The sequence below is a fragment of the Wyeomyia smithii genome, chromosome 2 (genome assembly GCF_029784165.1).
Source record: "Wyeomyia smithii strain HCP4-BCI-WySm-NY-G18 chromosome 2, ASM2978416v1, whole genome shotgun sequence".
Lineage (NCBI taxonomy): Eukaryota > Metazoa > Arthropoda > Insecta > Diptera > Culicidae > Wyeomyia > Wyeomyia smithii.
In genome coordinates, this window is record NC_073695.1 from 185,666,052 (window position 1) to 185,685,445 (window position 19,394).

General features: G+C 39.2%; 1 protein-coding gene across 1 annotated transcript in view; it reads right to left on the minus strand.

Moving 5' to 3' along the window:
* Positions 1-18,117, minus strand: part of LOC129722897 (protein PRRC2C-like) — a 26,361-nt gene extending 8,244 nt beyond the window's left edge. Inside the window, exon 1 of the mRNA XM_055676737.1 lies at positions 17,660-18,117. Coding sequence (XP_055532712.1) covers positions 17,660-17,752 — 93 coding nt within the window. The 5' untranslated portion in view covers positions 17,753-18,117. The remainder of the gene's footprint in view (positions 1-17,659) is intronic.
* Positions 18,118-19,394: the final 1,277 nt, after the last annotated feature.

Genomic DNA, 19,394 nt, shown 5'->3' on the forward strand with positions numbered 1-19,394 from the left:
AGCAACAACTCCTTCGAGCCTTAATTTTGTATAATAGCGGACATTTCTGAATTATTGCTTTTTGTCATATTTTCTGTTTGTAATTAGTTAAGTATCCAGCTGAATCACTTGATAAAAATTAACCTGCAGCTAAGAAACTTTTTCTTCGTCTTGTTTTTCAAATTTCGGTAAGACCCGATTTCCATAAAATTAGTGTCAATTAATAAGTCTAGCTGCCTCATAACACCCCATTGAATTTTACTGTGATCGGACTGTAACTTCGTCTGTAATGTACCGAAATGTGAAAATCACGAAACTTCATTATCTCAGAAACTACACAACCAATTTGATCAATATTATTATCAGATGAGCGGGCTAGTTAAGGGTTAACTGATGAATTATGATTGAATACATGGTTTCAAAGTTTGGCTGCCCTATACGTTCCCATTTCATTTGATTATAATTGAACTTAAGCAACCGTTATGTATTAAATTGTTAATAAAACAACGAAAGTCTATCATCTCAAAGATTACATGACTTACTTGTACATAACTAGTGTCATACGAACGAGTCATCTCTCAAACTTACAAATAACAAACTTCATAACAATTTGGTATGGGGCTCAAAAGTTATGCAAAGAAGAAATCAAAGACTATTTAAAACTATAACTGCTTTGATCGATATATGTGGCCTAAATATAATTTAAATGTGGTATCGTACTATTTGAACGTTCCAAATTCATTGATTTCTTGCGATGTGTTTAAAGTCTGCAAATGCACGACGAATCGGCCATAGGATATGATCAAAGTCAAATACAAATCGTTTGAAATGATTGGTTTTATCGAAATGACAACATCCTCGACTTTTGGCTTCTGTACATCGCCCTAATTCTGAATATATTCGTATTGGGTGGTATTCGATCATTTTCAGCAGAATTTCTGGCATCAATCTGATACCGGAAATACCTATATTGGGAGAAACTAAAAGTGGTCGTCTTTAAATTCAAAATGGTGTCCAGGGTCAATGTTTGGTTTCTATGCATCATCTCGATTACGGAATATCCATATTGAGTATTATTCGGTCATTTTCGACTGTTTCCTAGAAGTTGCCATTTAGCAATTCAAAAGGGTGCCTGAGGTCAATTGTTAGCTCATTGTATCATTCTGGTTCCAGAGATACTCATATTGGATGGTATTTAGTTATTTTTGGCTGTTTTTCACAAATCGGAAGTCGCCATCTTGGATTTCAAAATGGTATTTAAGATAATTTCTAGCCTCTGAGCATCATGCTGGTTGAAAAAACACCCATATTGGGTGTATTCGATCATTTTTGGCTGTTTCGCAGGAACCGGAAGTCGCCAACCTAGAATCTAAAATGGGGTCTGTGGTCGGTTTCAGCTGCTGTGTATCATTCTAGATTCAGAGAATAAAATGACTTCCGTGATACGCCTTCCATGGGAGTTGGCCACCAACTGACGTGTCTCATCGCTTGCGCCGCTGTAGATATAACAAGTCATTATACATAGTGTGCGTAAAGAGACCACTCTCTCAGTTGACAGAAATAAACTTCCACAGGGCAGTGTGTGCAGTTTCATCGTGGCGTGCTGAGATGCGGGAACACAATAGTAGAGGGTGATTCGACATTGGTCTTAGGAAGAGTTACCCTTACCCAGTAGTTTAATTGGCCAAAACACCTTGCCGGAGACAACGGAGATTGCGGGTTCGAGTCCCGTCTGGACGAGGGAAAATTTTTTCTAATACTAGTCACACCTTCTATTCCCGTTCATCTTCGCATTCCCGCGAAACTACCTACATTGCCCGCTTTACTAAACTTAAAATGTAAGTCAATATGACAAAAAATGAAATTAGTTCGTAAAGTATTATAAACATATTTGTTACCCCTTAAAACATCCACATGCCAAATTCGGTTTTATTTACTTGGTTTGTTCTGAGTTGTGCAGAAATTTATGTTTCATTTGTATGGGACCCCTCCCTTCCAAAGGAGGGAGGGATCTCAAACTATCATGTCGGCACCAAAAACCCCTACATACAAATTTTCACGTCGATCGGACAGACCGGACTGCATATTTATATTTTTTTTTTATTCTCGCTTATTTACCGTCGGTCTAGTTCCGCCACTGTTGTTGTGCCAATCACCGACGCCCGGGGAGGCGACTCCACCCAGGACCCTAACTCACGACCCGTTGATTAACGGACCGGCGCCAACGGCTTTACTTCCTCATGCGATGGAAGGCGTGATCCCAGAGATTTTTCGCCTCAGAAAATCTCCCGGTGTCGGCTAGAATTGAATCTAGACCAGTTGGGTTGGTTGTGAGTGGATCACGCCACCTCACAACCATCGACACCTATGTCGGCGGTGGGATTCGAACCCAGGCGTCGAGCGTGGTTGGCGGAGACGTTACCAACTACGCTAGGCCCCCGCTCGCATATTTATATGTATAGATTTTTTTTTCTTCATCTATAGTTTATTTGACACGGCACAAATACAATTCAATGTTTAACGGCGCCAATTATATCTGGTAGCTTACTTTCTAAAGTTTCTTAATAACTAAAAGCAAATTTTTTATCCTCGCTGCCGACTACGAGCTGAAACTGAATCTAACTTAAAGCTAGAATATTTTGCATTAAAAGCACAGGTTTGCTGTTTGATGGTTTTCATTGCCATAGGTAAGCAGCATATTAAATTTGTTCCGCTGCTGGGCCAAGATATTACGGACTGGCATATTGGGTTGTTTCCATCGGGCCTTGAGAGTATCGTGCGGGTCTGATTGCTGTTTCCGGATCCGGGGTCTTAACGTGTTCTTGTCGTTTGGTTGGATGTAGGCGGAAGGGGATAGGACTAAACTGGGGCGTGGATGGATTTCAGAAAAACGTATATAAGGGACATGTAGGATAGGTCACGGCTCGCCAAGACATCACGAACAGGAACAGCCGGCTGCCTACCTTCGGCCTGCAGGGATGCTATTAATCTAGACCTGGCGTCACGGTGTACAGGGCATGACCAAACAACGTGCTCTATGTCGTGATAAACTTCACCACAGGCACAGATACCACTCTCCCCGAGCCCAACACGACGGAGATGCGCGTCAAATCTATAGTGATCGGACATAAGCCGGGACATCACGCAAATGAAATCCCGACTTACATCCAACCCCTTGAACCACGGGTTCGTCGATACCTTGGGGATTATGGAATGTAACCACCTTCCCAGTTCCCCCTTGGTCCAAGAATTTTGCCAACTGATGATCGTATTCTGACGTACAAATGCAAAAAAATTCATTAAAGGCAATTGGTCTTTCATAAATATCACCGTTTGTTGCACCCACCTTAGCCAAAGAGTCCGCTTTCTCATCACCCGGTATCGAGCAGTGAGAAGGGACCCACGCTAAGGTAATCTGAGTAGATTTCTCGGATAAAGCACTCAGATGTTCCCGTATTTTCCCCAGGAAATACGGAGAGTGCTTAACATCTTTCATCGATCGGAGAGCCTCAATGGAACTGAGACTGTCCGTAAAGATGAAATAATGGTCCTTGGGCATTTTTTCGATAATCCCTAGGGTGTACTGAATTGCAGCTAATTCTGCGACGTAAACAGAAGCAGGATTATCGAGCTTATGGGAGACGGTTAAATTGTTGTTGAAGATACCGAAGCCAGTGGACCCATCAAGAAGTGATCCGTCAGTGTATTACATATTGTCGCAGTTGATGTTTCGATATTTATTGGAAAAAATTTTAGGGATCTGCTGCACGCGTAAATGATCCGGGATTCCACGAGTTTCTTCTATCATGGATGTATCGAAAAACACAGTAGAATCAGAAGTATTTGATAAGTCGACACGATTTGGAATATCTGAAGAAGGGTTAATATTTTGGGACATGTGATTGAAATACAATGCCATAAAACGGGTTTGAGAATTAAGTTCGATTAACCTTTCAAAATTTTCAATCACGGGACGGTTCAAGACCTCACATTTGATTAGAATACGAGAAGACAGGCTCCAGAAGCGGTTTTTCAATGATAGTACTCCAGCTAAGATCTCCAAACTCATCGTATGGGTCGATTGCATGCAACCCAAGGCGATACGCAAACAACGATATTGTATTCGCTCCAGTTTGATCAAATGTGTGTTTGCTGCGGAGCGGAAGCAGAAACACCCGTACTCAATAACAGACAGTATCGTTGTTTGGTAAAGCCTTATAAGGTCTCCTGGGTGGGCTCCCCACCATTGTCCGGTTATTGTACGAAGAAAATTCACTCTTTGTTGACATTTTTTCATCAGATACCTCACGTGACAACCCCAGGTGCCTTTAGAGTCGAACCAGACACCAAGATATTTGTGTACCAAAACCTGAGAAATCGTTTCACCCATTAATTGTGTTTGGAGCTGAGCAGGTTCATGCTTCCTAGAAAAAACTACTATCTCAGTCTTCTCCGGAGAGAATTCGATACCTAGCTGTAAAGCCCAAGCAGACAAATTGTCCAAGGTATCTTGCAATGGTCCTTGCAAATCGGCAGCTTTGGCTCCTGTAACAGAGATTACACTGTCGTCTGCAAGTTGTCTTATCGTGCATGAATTTGCCAGACATTCGTCGATGTCATTTACATAAAAGTTGTAAAGAAGGGGGCTTAAACATGAGCCCTGGGGAAGACCCATGTAGCTAATGCGAAAAGTTGCCAAATCGCCGTGCATAAAATGCATGTGCTTTTCGGACAACAAATTGTGCAAAAAATTGTTCAAAATTGGAGAAAATCCTTGTCGGTGAAGTTTACCCGAAAGAATGTCAATAGAAACGGAATCAAAAGCCCCCTTAATGTCCAAGAACGCTGACGCCATTTGTTCTTTGCGAGCATACGCCAGCTGAATATCTGTTGAAAGCAACGCAAGACAATCATTCGTCCCTTTGGCACGGCGGAAGCCAAATTGAGTATCTGATAGTAGACCATTTGATTCGACCCAATGGTCTAAACGACGGAGTACCATTTTTTCCATCAATTTCCGGATACAGGATAGCATTACAATTGGCCTATAAGAGTTGTGATCAGAAGCTGGTTTCCCTGGTTTTTGGATGGCGATCACCTTCACTTGCCTCCAATCCTGCGGTACAATGTTTTGCTCCAGGAACTTATTGAACAAGTTCAACAAGCGCCTCTTGGCATTGCCGGGTAGATTCTTCAACAAGTTGAATTTGATTCTATCTAACCCAGGCGCGTTATTGTTACAGGACAGGAGGGCAACTGAAAATTCTGCCATCGTAAAAGGTGATTCTATCGCGTCGTGGCCCGGAGACGCATCGCGAACAATGTTTTGCTCAGGAACAGAGTCCGGACATACTTTCCTGGCAAAATCAAATATCCACCGACTTGAAGACTCCCCGCTTTCGTTGACCGTTACGCGATTCCGCATTCTTCGGGCTGTGTTCCAAAGAGTGCTCATCGATGTCTCCCTCGACGTCTCGTTCACGAACCGACGCCAATATCCGCGTTTCTTTGCTTTAGCCAGGCTTTAAAGCTTGGTATTAAGCTCCGAATACCGTATATAGTCGTCGGGTATACCTCCCTTCTGGAAGGCCAAAAACGCGTCGGATCTTTGCGTGTAGACACCGGAGCACTCTCGGTCCCACCACGGAGTGGTAGGCCGTTCTTTGATCGTTACGCCGGGATATTTCTTCGTTTGGGCTTGCAACGCGGCGTCGAGAATCAAGCCCGCGAGGAGGTTGTATTCTTCAAGTGGTGGATGATGTTAAATCGACTCGACCGCTTTTGAAATCATTTCCTCGTATAACTTCCAATCGACATTCCGTGTGAGGTCATACGGAATGTCAATTGGTCGCATGCGAGTTGACCCGTTTGTAATTGAAATAAGAATAGGCAGATGGTCGCTACCGTGAGGATCGAGGATTACCTTCCATGTGCAATCCAACCGTAGCGACGTCGAACATAAGGATAGATCCAGAGCGCTTGGGCGCGCTGGAGGTTTCGGGATACGTGTCATTTCACCGTTGTTTAAAATAGTCATGTCGAAGTCATCGCAGAGGTTATAGATTAAAGAGGAGTGGTTATCATTGTAAGGGGAGCCCCAAGCCACACCATGAGAGTTGAAGTCTCCCAAAATCAAACGTGGCGAGGGAAGAAGTTCTATTAAATCAAAGAGCAACCGTTGCCCAACCTGTGCTCTGGGAGGAATATATATTGAGGCAATACAAAGCTCTTTACCTTGTATTGTCATTTGACATGCGACAACTTCGATGCTTGGAATCGAGGGGAGGTTAATACGATAGGAAGAATAGCACTTTTTAATCCCTAAAAGTACTCCTCCATATGGGGTGTCTCGATCAAGGCGAATAATATTAAAATCATGGAAGTTGAGATCAATATTTGAAGTAAGCCAAGTTTCACAAAGGGAAAATGCATCGCATTTGTTTTTATTTATCAAAACTTTAAACGAATCAATTTTTGGTAAAATACTTCTACAATTCCACTGTAAGACAGAGATAGAATCCTTCATATACGCAGTTGAATTAGGCATCGAAGGATACAATCGCTGCAAGGAGGGGCCATTGGGCAGTCAACTGCTTCAAAAATGATCTAACTGTTGGGAGGAATGCTGTAAGAAAAATTTTAATTGGATCGGGTACATTGAAATTTTCAAAAATCCAGTCCACAATGTCAGAAAATTTCACTAATCCAGAGTATGTTTCATCAACTGTATGTGCAAAAGGAACAACTGGGGTTTTAGATGTTCCTGGCAGTGCTGGGAACTCCTTCTGGGACTTTAAATTTGCAAGCCCAGGAGGAGTTTGCTTCGGTTTTCCGCAGCACTGTTTGGTTTGTTCGTACTTTTCATTACACTTTGGGAAATCTTAGGACCTTTACGGGGAAGTTTAGGAGAAGAAACATTTTTCCTCTTCCTAGACTCCCCAGGATTGGCATAAGATGTTCCCGCTAATGAATCGTCAGAATCGGTTTCATCAGAGGGCAACAGATCAAAGGGGTTCGATGTTATGGTAGAAGTGGTCACGGTCTTCTTCAGCATCTCAGCATAAGAACGCTTTGAACGCTCCTTAAGTGACCGCTTGATTTTATCTCTGCGCTGCATGTACACCGGGCATGTGGAGAGCTCATGCTGGTTTTCCCCACAGTGAATACATTTTTCAGCATTAACACTGCAAGAATCTTCCGCATGAGTCTCCCCACACTTGCTACATCGTGCCTTATTGCAGCAGTAGGCGGCTGTGTGGCCTAACTGCTTACAATTGGTGCAATTCATAACACGGGGTACATACAATCGCACAGGCAGACGAACCCGGTCGATCGAGACGTGGCTAGGGAGTGCAGATCCGGCAAACGTAACGCGAAACGAGTCTGACGGAGTGTAAACCTTTTTACCGCCGACGAGAGACATGGACCGCAATTGCTTACAATCCAAAATCTTCGCCTGTGTTTCGGTATTTTTGAAGCAACCGGTTGCGCTTTTTAGGATACACTCGACAGACAGACTCGAATCGGTTATGACACCGTCGATCTCCACGTCTCGTGCGGGTATGTAAACGCGATACTCGCGTGTGAAGAGCTCAGAGCAAGCGATAGCATTGGCCTGTGCCAGATCACTGACCACGACACGGAGCTTGTTAGGTCGGACCTTGGAAATTTCGGTCACGGCCTTGTACCCCTTCGTCAGGTCTTTAGAAATTTGCAGTATGTTTAATCGCTTTGAATTCACTCCTGCCTTTGGACGAAAATAAACAGTATAGCTGCCCTGTTGAGATCCGTCCGGGTAAAGCCTGGGGCGAGGGGGGACTGGAGAATGAACAGGAGAGGGGGTAACAGAAGGGTCAGGGTCAAGGGGGTTCGGGGATGGTGGCACGGGAGGCGAGGGATCTATATCCATCGCGCTAAATGTAGCGCACTAGCGCACTAGCGCCGACAAGAACACGTACTTATTTACTTCTTCCTTCCAGCAGTGGTTGTCCGATCGTTCGAAGCTGCACCCAAAGCAGCCAGCAGCACCAGTACAGCAGCACCAATACAGCCACCAGCAGTGAGCCGGGTGTGAGGTCACTCAGCACAGCGACACGACTCGACTGTCAAATGATGGCCTTGAATTAGAAAGATCTATTCACTGTGCACAGATCAAAACTGCAGCTGGTATTTTGCACCAATACAGCCAAAGTTGCGAGCCGGGTACAGAACGTAGCGACACAACTCACAATCTAGTTGGCCTTTAGCGCGAATAATACACTCTTTTGTTTAGCTATTCGTACACACGGACCGGATTATAATAGAACGATCACTTTGCACGTCCGTTTCTGTCGAGTGTTCGACGCGGAATGATGTATAGATTACAACACCAACATTTTAGAACCCAAAGAGTGAATATACCTTTATTGGATTTAAACGTTCATGTAAATTTATTTTAACAAATAAAAGTTGGAATGAGAAAGCCTGGGTCCGACCGCTAGGTGGATTAATTGAGGTTTTTTTTTATTTAAAGGTAAATCGAGACATGGTCGCGATCACCTTAAATTTTGCAAGCCAATTTTCTCTTGAATTAAAGACTACGTGCTTGGAACTTTGATCGATTGTACCGCCGGCACCTGTCTAAAGGAGCAATATAAGCGCTGCTTATTCAGTGGAAGCTGTGCTTTTTACGCTCAAAATCGTGAAGTAAAATAACTTAACCTTAACCTTAAAATTGATAATTCACCTTAAATTTACTATTTACTATAATTACTATATCACCGCTGGAAATACTACAAGGTATACAGCCCTAGGGTTGTATGAAATGGTGACGTAATTACTGTAATTACAGACACAATAAATTCGTTTCTTCAGTGATTTATGTATTTTAGTTCTCAGGCTCCCCTTCATTTTTTCAGAACTAAATTTAATTACACGCGAAAGAACTTCATTTGCACTTGATGATGTTGTGCCTGTAGTGTTTTTTTTGTTTAGTGCAAACAATATTTAACAATTACAACGAAGTTAAATTAAAAAAAAAAACATTTTTGCTTCTTGCTTCACAAGTTTGTTTCATTTGCCATCAATTACATTCACTGTATTACGAAGACAGCTAATAGCAGTATATTACACTGGAGTCGCTTTTTAAGCGGGTTGTTTTTTTGCGTTTCCTTAAACGGGACATTTCTACAATAACGCGGATTATTTTTACTCGATTCGGAAGATCATTTGTACGCGGTATCAAATAAGTTTAGTATAAGTATGTATAATCTAATCTTTTAAATGCGGTACAACCAACCGCGTAAAAAGCGACCCCAGTGTATTTTATTTGTAAAGTATAAAAAATATTTAACGATGTTGAAATGTAGAAAAAAAAAGATTCTGAATAGATCCCAGTAAATGGACAAAAAATTCACAAGCACTCGCCGGCTCTTACTCTTCTATAAATTAGTATTTTAGGAACTTACTCGTCCGATATTATGTCGGTCACGATTTGAAATCTGACGCAAAATTTGCCATTTTCATTTCCAGTTTTACAGAATGCATACCAGTATAGAAAACAAAAACGTAGTCCCACGTCGAAAATTAAAACAAAGCCTTGCTGCTACACTTCGATTCGGAACTTGACCTTCTTTTTATTATTCGCAGACTTCGTGGCCAACTGTTCAGTGTACAGGGCAATTTTGCGGGGGCGATTCTACTTGCTAGAGATGGTCGGGTTTGGCTCTTTTCAAACCCGTACCCGACCCGTACCCGATTTTTTTTTCGGTTGAAACCCGAGCCCGACCCGAACCCGAAACTTTTTTCTTCGATCAAACCCGAACCCGACCCGAACCCGAAATTTTTTTTTCCCACCAAACCCAAACCCGACCCGTACCCGACACCTCCAAAAATTTTCAAACCCGAACCCGACACTTTCAAAAATTTTCAAACCCGAACCCGACGGATACGGGTCAGGTTCGGGTTTCGGGTTTTAAAACACGAAACCCGATCATCTCTACTACTTGCCACGAATATTCTCTTTTGATCGCGACTCGAACATACGACGACTGGCTTGTTAGGCCAGCATCGTACCTCAAGACCAGCCAAGACGGGTCATTATTCATTATAAATTTGCGGTAACATTCTCTTTCCTGACGCGAAAAACGACGCGAAGCGTTTCGCCTTGGTATATGTACAGCCGTAAGTAGAGCTGTACATTCGCGTTCACTATGTCATTGGCCTCCTCTATTTACAGGTTTTGAATGGCGAAATCCACTACTTATAGCTTTCGAATGGTGAAGATTTTAGAGCAAAACAGCAAAAACACACTAAATCTGTTTCTTATTTCGACGCGTTGGGATGAGACATGCATTTTTTCAGTAACTACAAGCATCAAATATGATTTATTTGTGCCGTGTCAAATAAATGTTGTGTGAAAAAAAAAAAGATTTACGATGATTTTGGAATTACGCTGGTCGGCAAAAGCGAAAAAATGCTGCTTTAAAGCTCAGAATAATTGCCTTAGAAAGAATATAGCTTTTAAACTATTCCTGCGAATTTTGATGCCCGTAGCCATTGCCAAAACGCGGGGAGCTGCGTAGCCGCAAGGTTACAGAGTTCGCTCTGTCAAGCGGATGGTCGTGGGTTCGAATCTTAGTAGAACCAGGTCATTCGATGTTAGAAAGGACTTGAACATGGGTTTATTCTCAGACTCCTCCCCACCAGTTCCTCGTCCTTTATGCTGAAATCTACAATACCTTTGCATTACTTCCCCTTAACAAAAATAAATCCCTCTTATCAATAAAACTGGCTAGAAGGACGCACGATGAAACTTCTCCAGGGAATTATAATTGGTGATATTTGGCAGGAGGAACGAGGCTCAATATAGTAGAACAGTTAGCGTGTAAAAGGAAAGGGTAACATCACATTACACACAAGCACTGGTCAAAAATAATAATAAGCATGCCACTTCTCAATAGCGGTATTGCTAATAATAAAAGTGCGGGATACAGCAAACACCCGGGCATATCTCACAATAGATCAACGATTCTGGTAGCAGTGAGGAAGTCCATACTGGAAATAAATGAATAATTGCCAAAACGCGTTAATTAAGGTCAAATTGTCGCAAAGTGATTATTCGCTGAGTTCGTCGCTTCAACGTTATGTTTACGAGAAATTTAAATATCTTAAACAATGTTAGTGGCTAGGGCCACCAAAATTCAGGGAGTTGGATAAAAAGCTATAATCTCTATTTTTCAGTTTGAGTTTTAGGTCAAAATCTGTGTTGACCAGTGTTGTTACAAAATTGGTGTAATTTTTATGTCTGTGATAAAACTATCAAGCTTAAACTGCTAGGTGAAAACAACAAAGGCTACTGAGCTCTCTGGTCAGTGATGGAAATAGGACGAGGTTTCATTTCGCAACAAACTGCATAAAGCAGCCGAAATGCATGTTGTGCCAAAAAGAGGATAAAGGCGACTATATGTCTAGAGTACAAAAGACGATGTCGCGGTAAACGAAATGTATGTAGGTAACCCAATTGAATCTTAATCATTGTGATTACCTACGACAACAGACAAAAATTGTCAGTGTATATCGTCAGTTGAATTCAATACTGGCACAACTCAAAATTTTGCAGTTTTTTTTAAGTTTTCAATGGCAAGCGATGCTAAATACTTTTAAGTTTTATCTCACAAAGACCTGTTTCTAAATGCACAAAAAATCCAGAGTTATAATATAAGTAGATTTGCCTTAGCTAAAATCTAAAATGTCCCAAAAAGACGTCAATATGAGATTACAACTCGTATAACGAATAACAGATGTTATCAGGTTTAATAAAAATGGGAAGTTATAAAATTTGAAGTTTTCACGGAAATGAAAAAAGAAATACTTGACGTTAATTTTCAAACACATTTTTCTCGATACAGGTCAAAAAATATTGCACTCCGATTAATCCAATTTTCCGGATAATCGAATCACAAAAAAATTATTCAAATTTGCGAACATAAAATAAATATTGCCTTTTGTTTCTTTGCTGCAGTGGCGTAGCCAAAAAAACATTTCTGAGGAGAAAAGGGGTAAAATCTTGTGAAGGAACCAAATTTAATTGGACGTTGACTATTTTCACTTAATTCAGACACGTCCCAAACATGCAAACAAACATGTCGAAAGTGATAGCAAAAGTAAAATTTCAAAATTAGAAACAAACACCAAAAAATAAGGATAATCGAGTCCGACCTGTACTATGAATTTTGAGTTGTGTGACTATTAAATTCAACTGACGATATAACGAAACATTGCAGTTAGCAAGGAGCTGTAACAAATTCCTTCATATAACGGTAATTGCATGGTGTTTGGGATAGGAATAGCCGTGACTTAAGCGCTAACTCTACAAGGAGCTTATACGAGAAAAAAAACGCGAACGCTAAGCTCATACTGGACAACATACTGGGATTCATTGGGATACTATAAATTGACACCTCCAGTTGTGAAATCCGATACGTGCATTCCTTCTGAAACTAGATGCGAAAGCATGATTTTTCATACATTGTCTTGAACAGTGGTTGCCAACCGCTAGTCTGCGAAGACCAGCTTTCTATATGGCTCTGTGAAAGCAGCTTTTCAGCCCTTCAGCAAATTAATACCACAACAAGAAACAAATTAGCCGTACAGGACGACATGAGATTGACTCTGTCACAAATAGGGTGGTTCACCGGTAAAACAAAAACCGGTAAAACCGATATTTTTCTCAGTACCGAAATACCTGTATTGGAGAGGCGAAAAAACCGGTATTTTCGGTATTTTTCTTTAAATTGAAAAAAAAACGTCACAATATTCATAAATCATTGTTAGGCTAATGAATGCTACTCACTTAGGTAGGCGTTACAAATCACATGATGATGTATACAGGGTGTGGAAATGGAGGTAGCTCACTTTCAATTAAATCCTTTAAGGGGTGATTGAGGACCCTATTTGATGAAAAAAATCCTTCTGCGCATATGGTCAAAACTTAACTACTGAAGAGTTATCCTCTTTTTCTAGTTTTCGGTTATGTTCATCTCAACGAGGTCTATCACAAGAAGTATGATAGCTAGCTCAGTTATGTTGGTTCTTTTGGAGAGCTGAAACAAATTTCGTAATCAATAGTGTCTCAAAAATTCACAATTTTCTGCTCGTTAAAGGCAAACATAACCGGAAACTGAAAATAGTGAATAACTCTGCAGTAGTTGAATTTTGGCCATTTTGGTAGAAGGATTTTTTTTTATCAAATATGGTCCTCTATCGCCCCTTAAAGGATTTTATGTGAGCTCCCTAACATCCTGTATAATAAATACATTTAGACAGATGCAACATTAAATATTAATTAACCCTTGCCTATGTATCAATTTTTGTTATTTTCTAACAATCTGCTCGGATTCAGACGATGTGTTGGTGTGTATCGATAATATGTCAAAAAACTTCATATCAATGAAGCAACATATTCATTGTTTAAGTATAACAGCTAATCTCTTTACACATTCATACTCACAGAGGCAACGCGTGGGCTTTAAACCTACCAGTTTAACTACAAATAATGAAAATCATAGTTTGAGGCAGTAATCACAATCATGTCAGCGAAAATACTCAAGTCATTATTCATTTTGTGCTATTTAAAAATAATATATAAATATAAATAAATAAATAAAATTTGGATTAGGAATTTATTTTTGTTGATACAAAGTGTTCACAGGATGAAATAATCAACCAATGAAGAATTTCATCCTAAAAATTACTGCTCCTTGAAAAAGTGAAATTAAAATAGCTGTAGCCTGTAGCATGGTCAAAGCTTCGTCGCCCGTATCGCAGCGGGCTTTTATTAGCATCTAGCTGAATGTATCCGGCCTTACTCGTTTAAAAGTTTCTGCTTTTTCTATCATTTTCTATATTTTTATATATTTTTTACCAACCTCTCATTTCAAATATTTATTTCTATTTCAGTTACAAACTTGTTCATATGCCACATTTTTCGTTTCTCCATCAGGAGCTAAAGTTAATAAAATAATTATAATAATAAATAATTTGGACGAACTGTTTAAAGAGCATCGAGCAGAATAAAGAAGTATTTACCTTCGATTCATTCGGATTCGTGAAAAGTAAATTCTGGTCTGATCGTGATTTCTTTTTTTTACTTCATTCATATACTCTTCTCAACAGTTTCAAATATTGTTTTTCTACGAATTTTAGAGTTATTCTCTAATTTGAAACTAAGCTTTGCGATGCGAAAGAAAGTTAAAATAAAAATCTGCATGTTTTTTTGTTATTACATGAGTTTTGAAATTATGTTCTTCGTAATCATATCACTAGATTCATTCATTGGAGTTTTTCAAACACTGTTATCCAGTGTTGTATCTGGATCGTATGCCACAAGAGATCAAAACAATGGTCGCAGAGGTCCTAATCTTACAAAAAAAATCTGGATCGTAATGGAGCATAGACACTCATAAATGCAAAAACATAATCATGCAGCGACACGTCCATACATAGATGCAACTTGAGACGATAAGCAAAACAATAAATTTCTAATCCAAATTTATGTAGGTAACGTCTTCGGCAGTGGCTTACTTCGGCAGGTTTTTGCATAAGACTGCGGCAGAAAACCGACCGAAGAAAACCACTACCGGAGACGTTCGACACACTATATCTTTAATTATTTTTCAGTTTTATTTTAAATAGTACAGAGTTTTATTTTTTCGAAGACAATCATCGTTACTTCCCGAAACTATGATTTTAAGAATTTTGCAGTTGAAAAAGTAGGTTTAAAGACCATGAGTCACCCCTGGTTTGTAGTAATCTGAAAAAAATTAAAATACCGGTTTTTTACCGGTTTTACCACCCTAGTCACAAACCGAACGCTTCACGTTACAAAGGTTGTATCTGAAATGCAGTACAACCATCACACACTGGATAATTTATCACTCGTTCTATATCAGTGGTCTTGGTCCCTAAAATTAATTTAGAGGGCCGGAGAGCTCTTTGTGTCAAAAAGGTTGGGATCCTCTGGTCTAGACGGTGTGTATTTTGATGCATACGCAGTAATGTTAAACTAATAATTTTTGCCTTTCTCCTAGAAAGGTATAGCAATCACTTGCAAAACCGAAAGTATAAAAGTGCTCCAAAGGGCCGAATGGCATATATCACTCGACTCAGCTCGACGAGCTGAGCATTTTCTGTATGTGTGTGTGTGTGTATGTGTGTGTGTATGTGCAGATTTTTATCCTCACTCACTTTTCTCAGAGATGGCTCGGCCGATTTTCATGAAATTAATTGCAAATAAAAGGTCTTGTTGTCCCATAAGACCCTATTGAATTTCATTGTAATCGGACTCTTAGTTTAGAGGTTATGTTTAAAAATGTGAAAATCATAAAATATCATTATCTCACAAACCACACAACCGATTTGAACAAAATTGATTTCAAATGAACGGGCTTCCCAAAAAACCCTTAACTTTTGAAATTTATAAAGATTGAACCTAGGGTTCAAAAGTTATGAAAAGAAACGTGTTCTGAAGACTGTTTAATCTCACTCATGTTTCTCAAAGATGGCTGGACCGATTTTCATAAAATCAGTGTCAAATGGAAGGTCTAGTTGCCCCATAAGACCCTATTGATTTGTTTTGCAATCGGACTATTACTTTTCCTGTTATGTTCAAAAATGTGAAATCCAGCTATGAGAGGAACATATTCCGATGACTACTTGAACCCACACACTTCTCTCAGAGATGGCTGACCCGATTTCCACAAAATTAGTGTCAAATAAAAAGTCTAGCTGCCTCATAACACCCTATTGAATTTTACTGTAATCGGACTGTAACTTCGTCTGTAATGTACCGAAATGTGAAAATCACGAAACTTCATTATCTCAGAAACTAGAAAATCGATTTGATCAATATTATTGTCAGATGAGCGGGCCAGTTAAGGGTTAACTGATGAATTATGATTGAACACGTGGTTGCAAATTTTGGCTGCCCTATACGTTCCCATTTTATTTGATTATAATCGAACTTAAGCAACAGTTATGTATTATATTGTTAATAAAACAACGAAAGTCTATTATCTCAAAGACTACATGACTTATTTGAACATAACTCGTGTCATACGAACGAGTCATCTCTCAAACTTACAAATAACAAACTTCATAACAATTTAACATGTGGCTCAAAAGTTATGGAAAGAAAAGAAATTCAAAGACTATTTAAAAATATACCTGCTTTGATCGATATATGTGCCCTCAACATAATTAAAATATGGTATCGTACTATTTGAACGATTCAAATTCATTGATTGCTTACGATGTATTAGAAATCTGCAAATGCACGACGAATCGGCCATAAGATATGATCAAATTCAAATAACAAATCGTTTGAAATGATTGGTTTTATCGAAATAACAACATCTTCGACATTTGGCCTTTGTACATCGCCTTAATTCTGAATATATTCATATTGGATGGTATTCGGTCATTTCCAGCAGATTATCTGGCATTAATCTAACACCGGAAATACCCATATTGGGAGGTATTTAGTTATTTTAGTTGTTTTCCAGAAACTAAAAGTGGTCGTCTTTATATTCAAAATGGTGACCAGGGTCAATGTTTGGTTTCTATGCATTATTACGATTACGGAAATATCAATATTGAGTATTATTCGGTCACTTTCGACTGTTTCCTAGAAATTGCCATTTAGCAATTCAAAATGGTGCCTGAGGTCAATTGTTAGTTACATGCATCATTCTGGTTCCAGAGATACTTATATTGTTTATTTTCGGCCTGAGGTCGATTATGGAACAAATTTGTTACCACTGAAAACATTCACCTGCCAAATTTGGTTCCATTTAGTTGGTTAGCTCTCGAGATGTGCAGAAATTTGTGTTTCATTTGTATGGAACCCCTCCCTTCTAGAAAAGGAAGGGGTGTCGAATTATTATGGACATATTTGAAACCCCTTAAAACATCCACATGCCAAATTCGGTTTCAATTGCTTGGTTTGTTCTTGAGTTGTGCAGAAATTTATGTTTCATTTGTATGGGACCCCTCCCTTCCAGAAGAAGCAGGGGTTTAAAACTATCATAGGAACCTTTATCGGCACCAAAAACCCCTACATACAAATTTTCACGTCGATCGGTTTGGTAGTTTCCGAGCCTATATGGATCAGACGGACATACAGACAGACCGGACTGCATTTTTATATGTATAGATTACAACATCAATATTTTGGAACCTTAAGAGTGAATATACATATATTGGATTTAAGCGTTCATCTAAATTTATTGAAACAAATAAAAGTTTGAATGAGAAAGGCTGGGTCTGACCGCTAGGTGGATTAATTTAGGTTTTTTTGCTCATATGATGGTTTTTTATGGCAAGAAACAAGAGAAAGAACTGTTGAAAAATTGGTTAAATAGAAATATGCACAACATGTACTACTTTGTGGAATCTAGTTGCGTTTGAAATTGAGAAAAACTTTCCATGAGAGCAAATTATCACAATAAAATCTAAATATTTTTTTATCTTCGCTGTATCATGTATTAATTTGCGATTAGTCTACTCATCATCGAAAATTGTGTTTTGGAATTCGTAAACATTATGCAAAATAAAATGTTATTTGTTTACCTCAATAATATATAAAAAATTATTTTAGACTCAAAGACAATGATTTGTAGAATTGCAACAGTATAATACATACGCTTCCATCCTCGAATCCGGCTCGAGATTTTTGCACTTCCATCCAGCGGGTAATCAAGTCAGGTAATTTCACATTTTCGGCGGTTGTCGCCATTGTTTCACTTGAAATGATGTACAGACACAATGGATACTAGCACCAACCGTTTAAAACACTTAAACAGTGATTCACCACTTTTCAGCACAGATAACGGTTAGCGTAAAACCAATATTAACTGTGAATTATATGCACCAACGTGGCTGCAAGATTTTCGCTAATTAACCAAACGAGCCCGCCCGATATCGCGATAACAACAAACTGTGGAAGCTACTAAATGCAAAATGATGACAAAGTGTATGGAATGTGCGTCGTCTCTGGACCGTTGTCGCCGTTTGTCGCTACATTCGTGCCGATCACTATACTGCACTGTAAGACGGTAAACGATCGTCACAAGCCGATCGAGCGGTTCCTCGTACTGAGTGTCTCGGGACGGGACTGTGGTTTGTTTTTGGATTACTGACGTTGATGGCATACAATTTGAGACCCGTTAAAGAACGATGTCCATATTCGTGATCTAACTTTTTCTCTCTGCGTATTCAGGAGTGGATGGGAACAGAATAACACATCATACCAACGTCAGTTCCGATTTTGACGAAGTGAATACCTATGTATTCTTCTATTTTGGAAACTACTTTTGTGGGACGTGTCGCATTTTATCGAGTGACAACAGCCGGCTATCTTGGATTGTGCTCATCAATTATCGTTCGCTTTAGTACATTTTTACCCTAACTGGTATATAAATTACAGTCGTAGTAGGTATCAATGTCAGACACCTTTGATAAAATAATAACTAATAGAAATAGATTTATTTTAGATTTTTAGCGTAGGATACTCGTTGAAACATTACGTAGATAATTTTGAAATCGTAATTTGCGTCATGACTAAGAGATTAAAATTTGAACTGTTTTTAATTTTACGACTATGTTACTTAATTACAGTGATGAGTACCACTTATCGCTAACCGAGGCAATTAGCGGAGCCAATCGCTTAACATAAATCAGCTGAATTTCTTACTGTGTACAAAGTTATCTTTATTGCTCATGAATGATTTTTTTTGTGTATTGCTTAATTTTCCACTATAGAATCAGTATTATCTTTGATCTCCCCTTAATTTCTTTTTGAAAGGTTGCATGTTCACCTAAGTTCACGGCGCTCCCATAGACCGTTATTATAAAAAAGGCACCAGAGAAACAGAGTCGTCCTGAATCCCTGGTACGGTACATTATTAAGTAATACCCTTTTGAAGGTCATAAGGCACAAAAAATGGTATAAAAACGACGAAACACTTATTATAAAGCACATTTTTCAACCCCCATTTCACTTCAAAAATATGTTTTATACATTCCAAGTATTTCATAACATTTACCATTGGTGGAAAGATTTATCTGAAAATTCCACAGTGCAGTTGGAAATCCCACAGATTTGACTGGTTTTATGTACTCAATGTCTTCAGCAAAATTGTTTCATAGAACAAGGCCTCACTTTTGGCGTTTTCGGTTTATCGATCAATCCACCTAGATAGAATATTTTTTTTTCATAATTTTCAATATACCAGATTGCTTACTTGAGCAAAGTTGTGGAAAAATTTAAATGAAAAATGTTGCTGAATACTGCGACGTCCTATCTGCACGTTGGACACGACAAAATTAAGTTTTTTTTGTGGAACACCTCTCCATAAAAAGGTTTTTTTTGTCTGTAA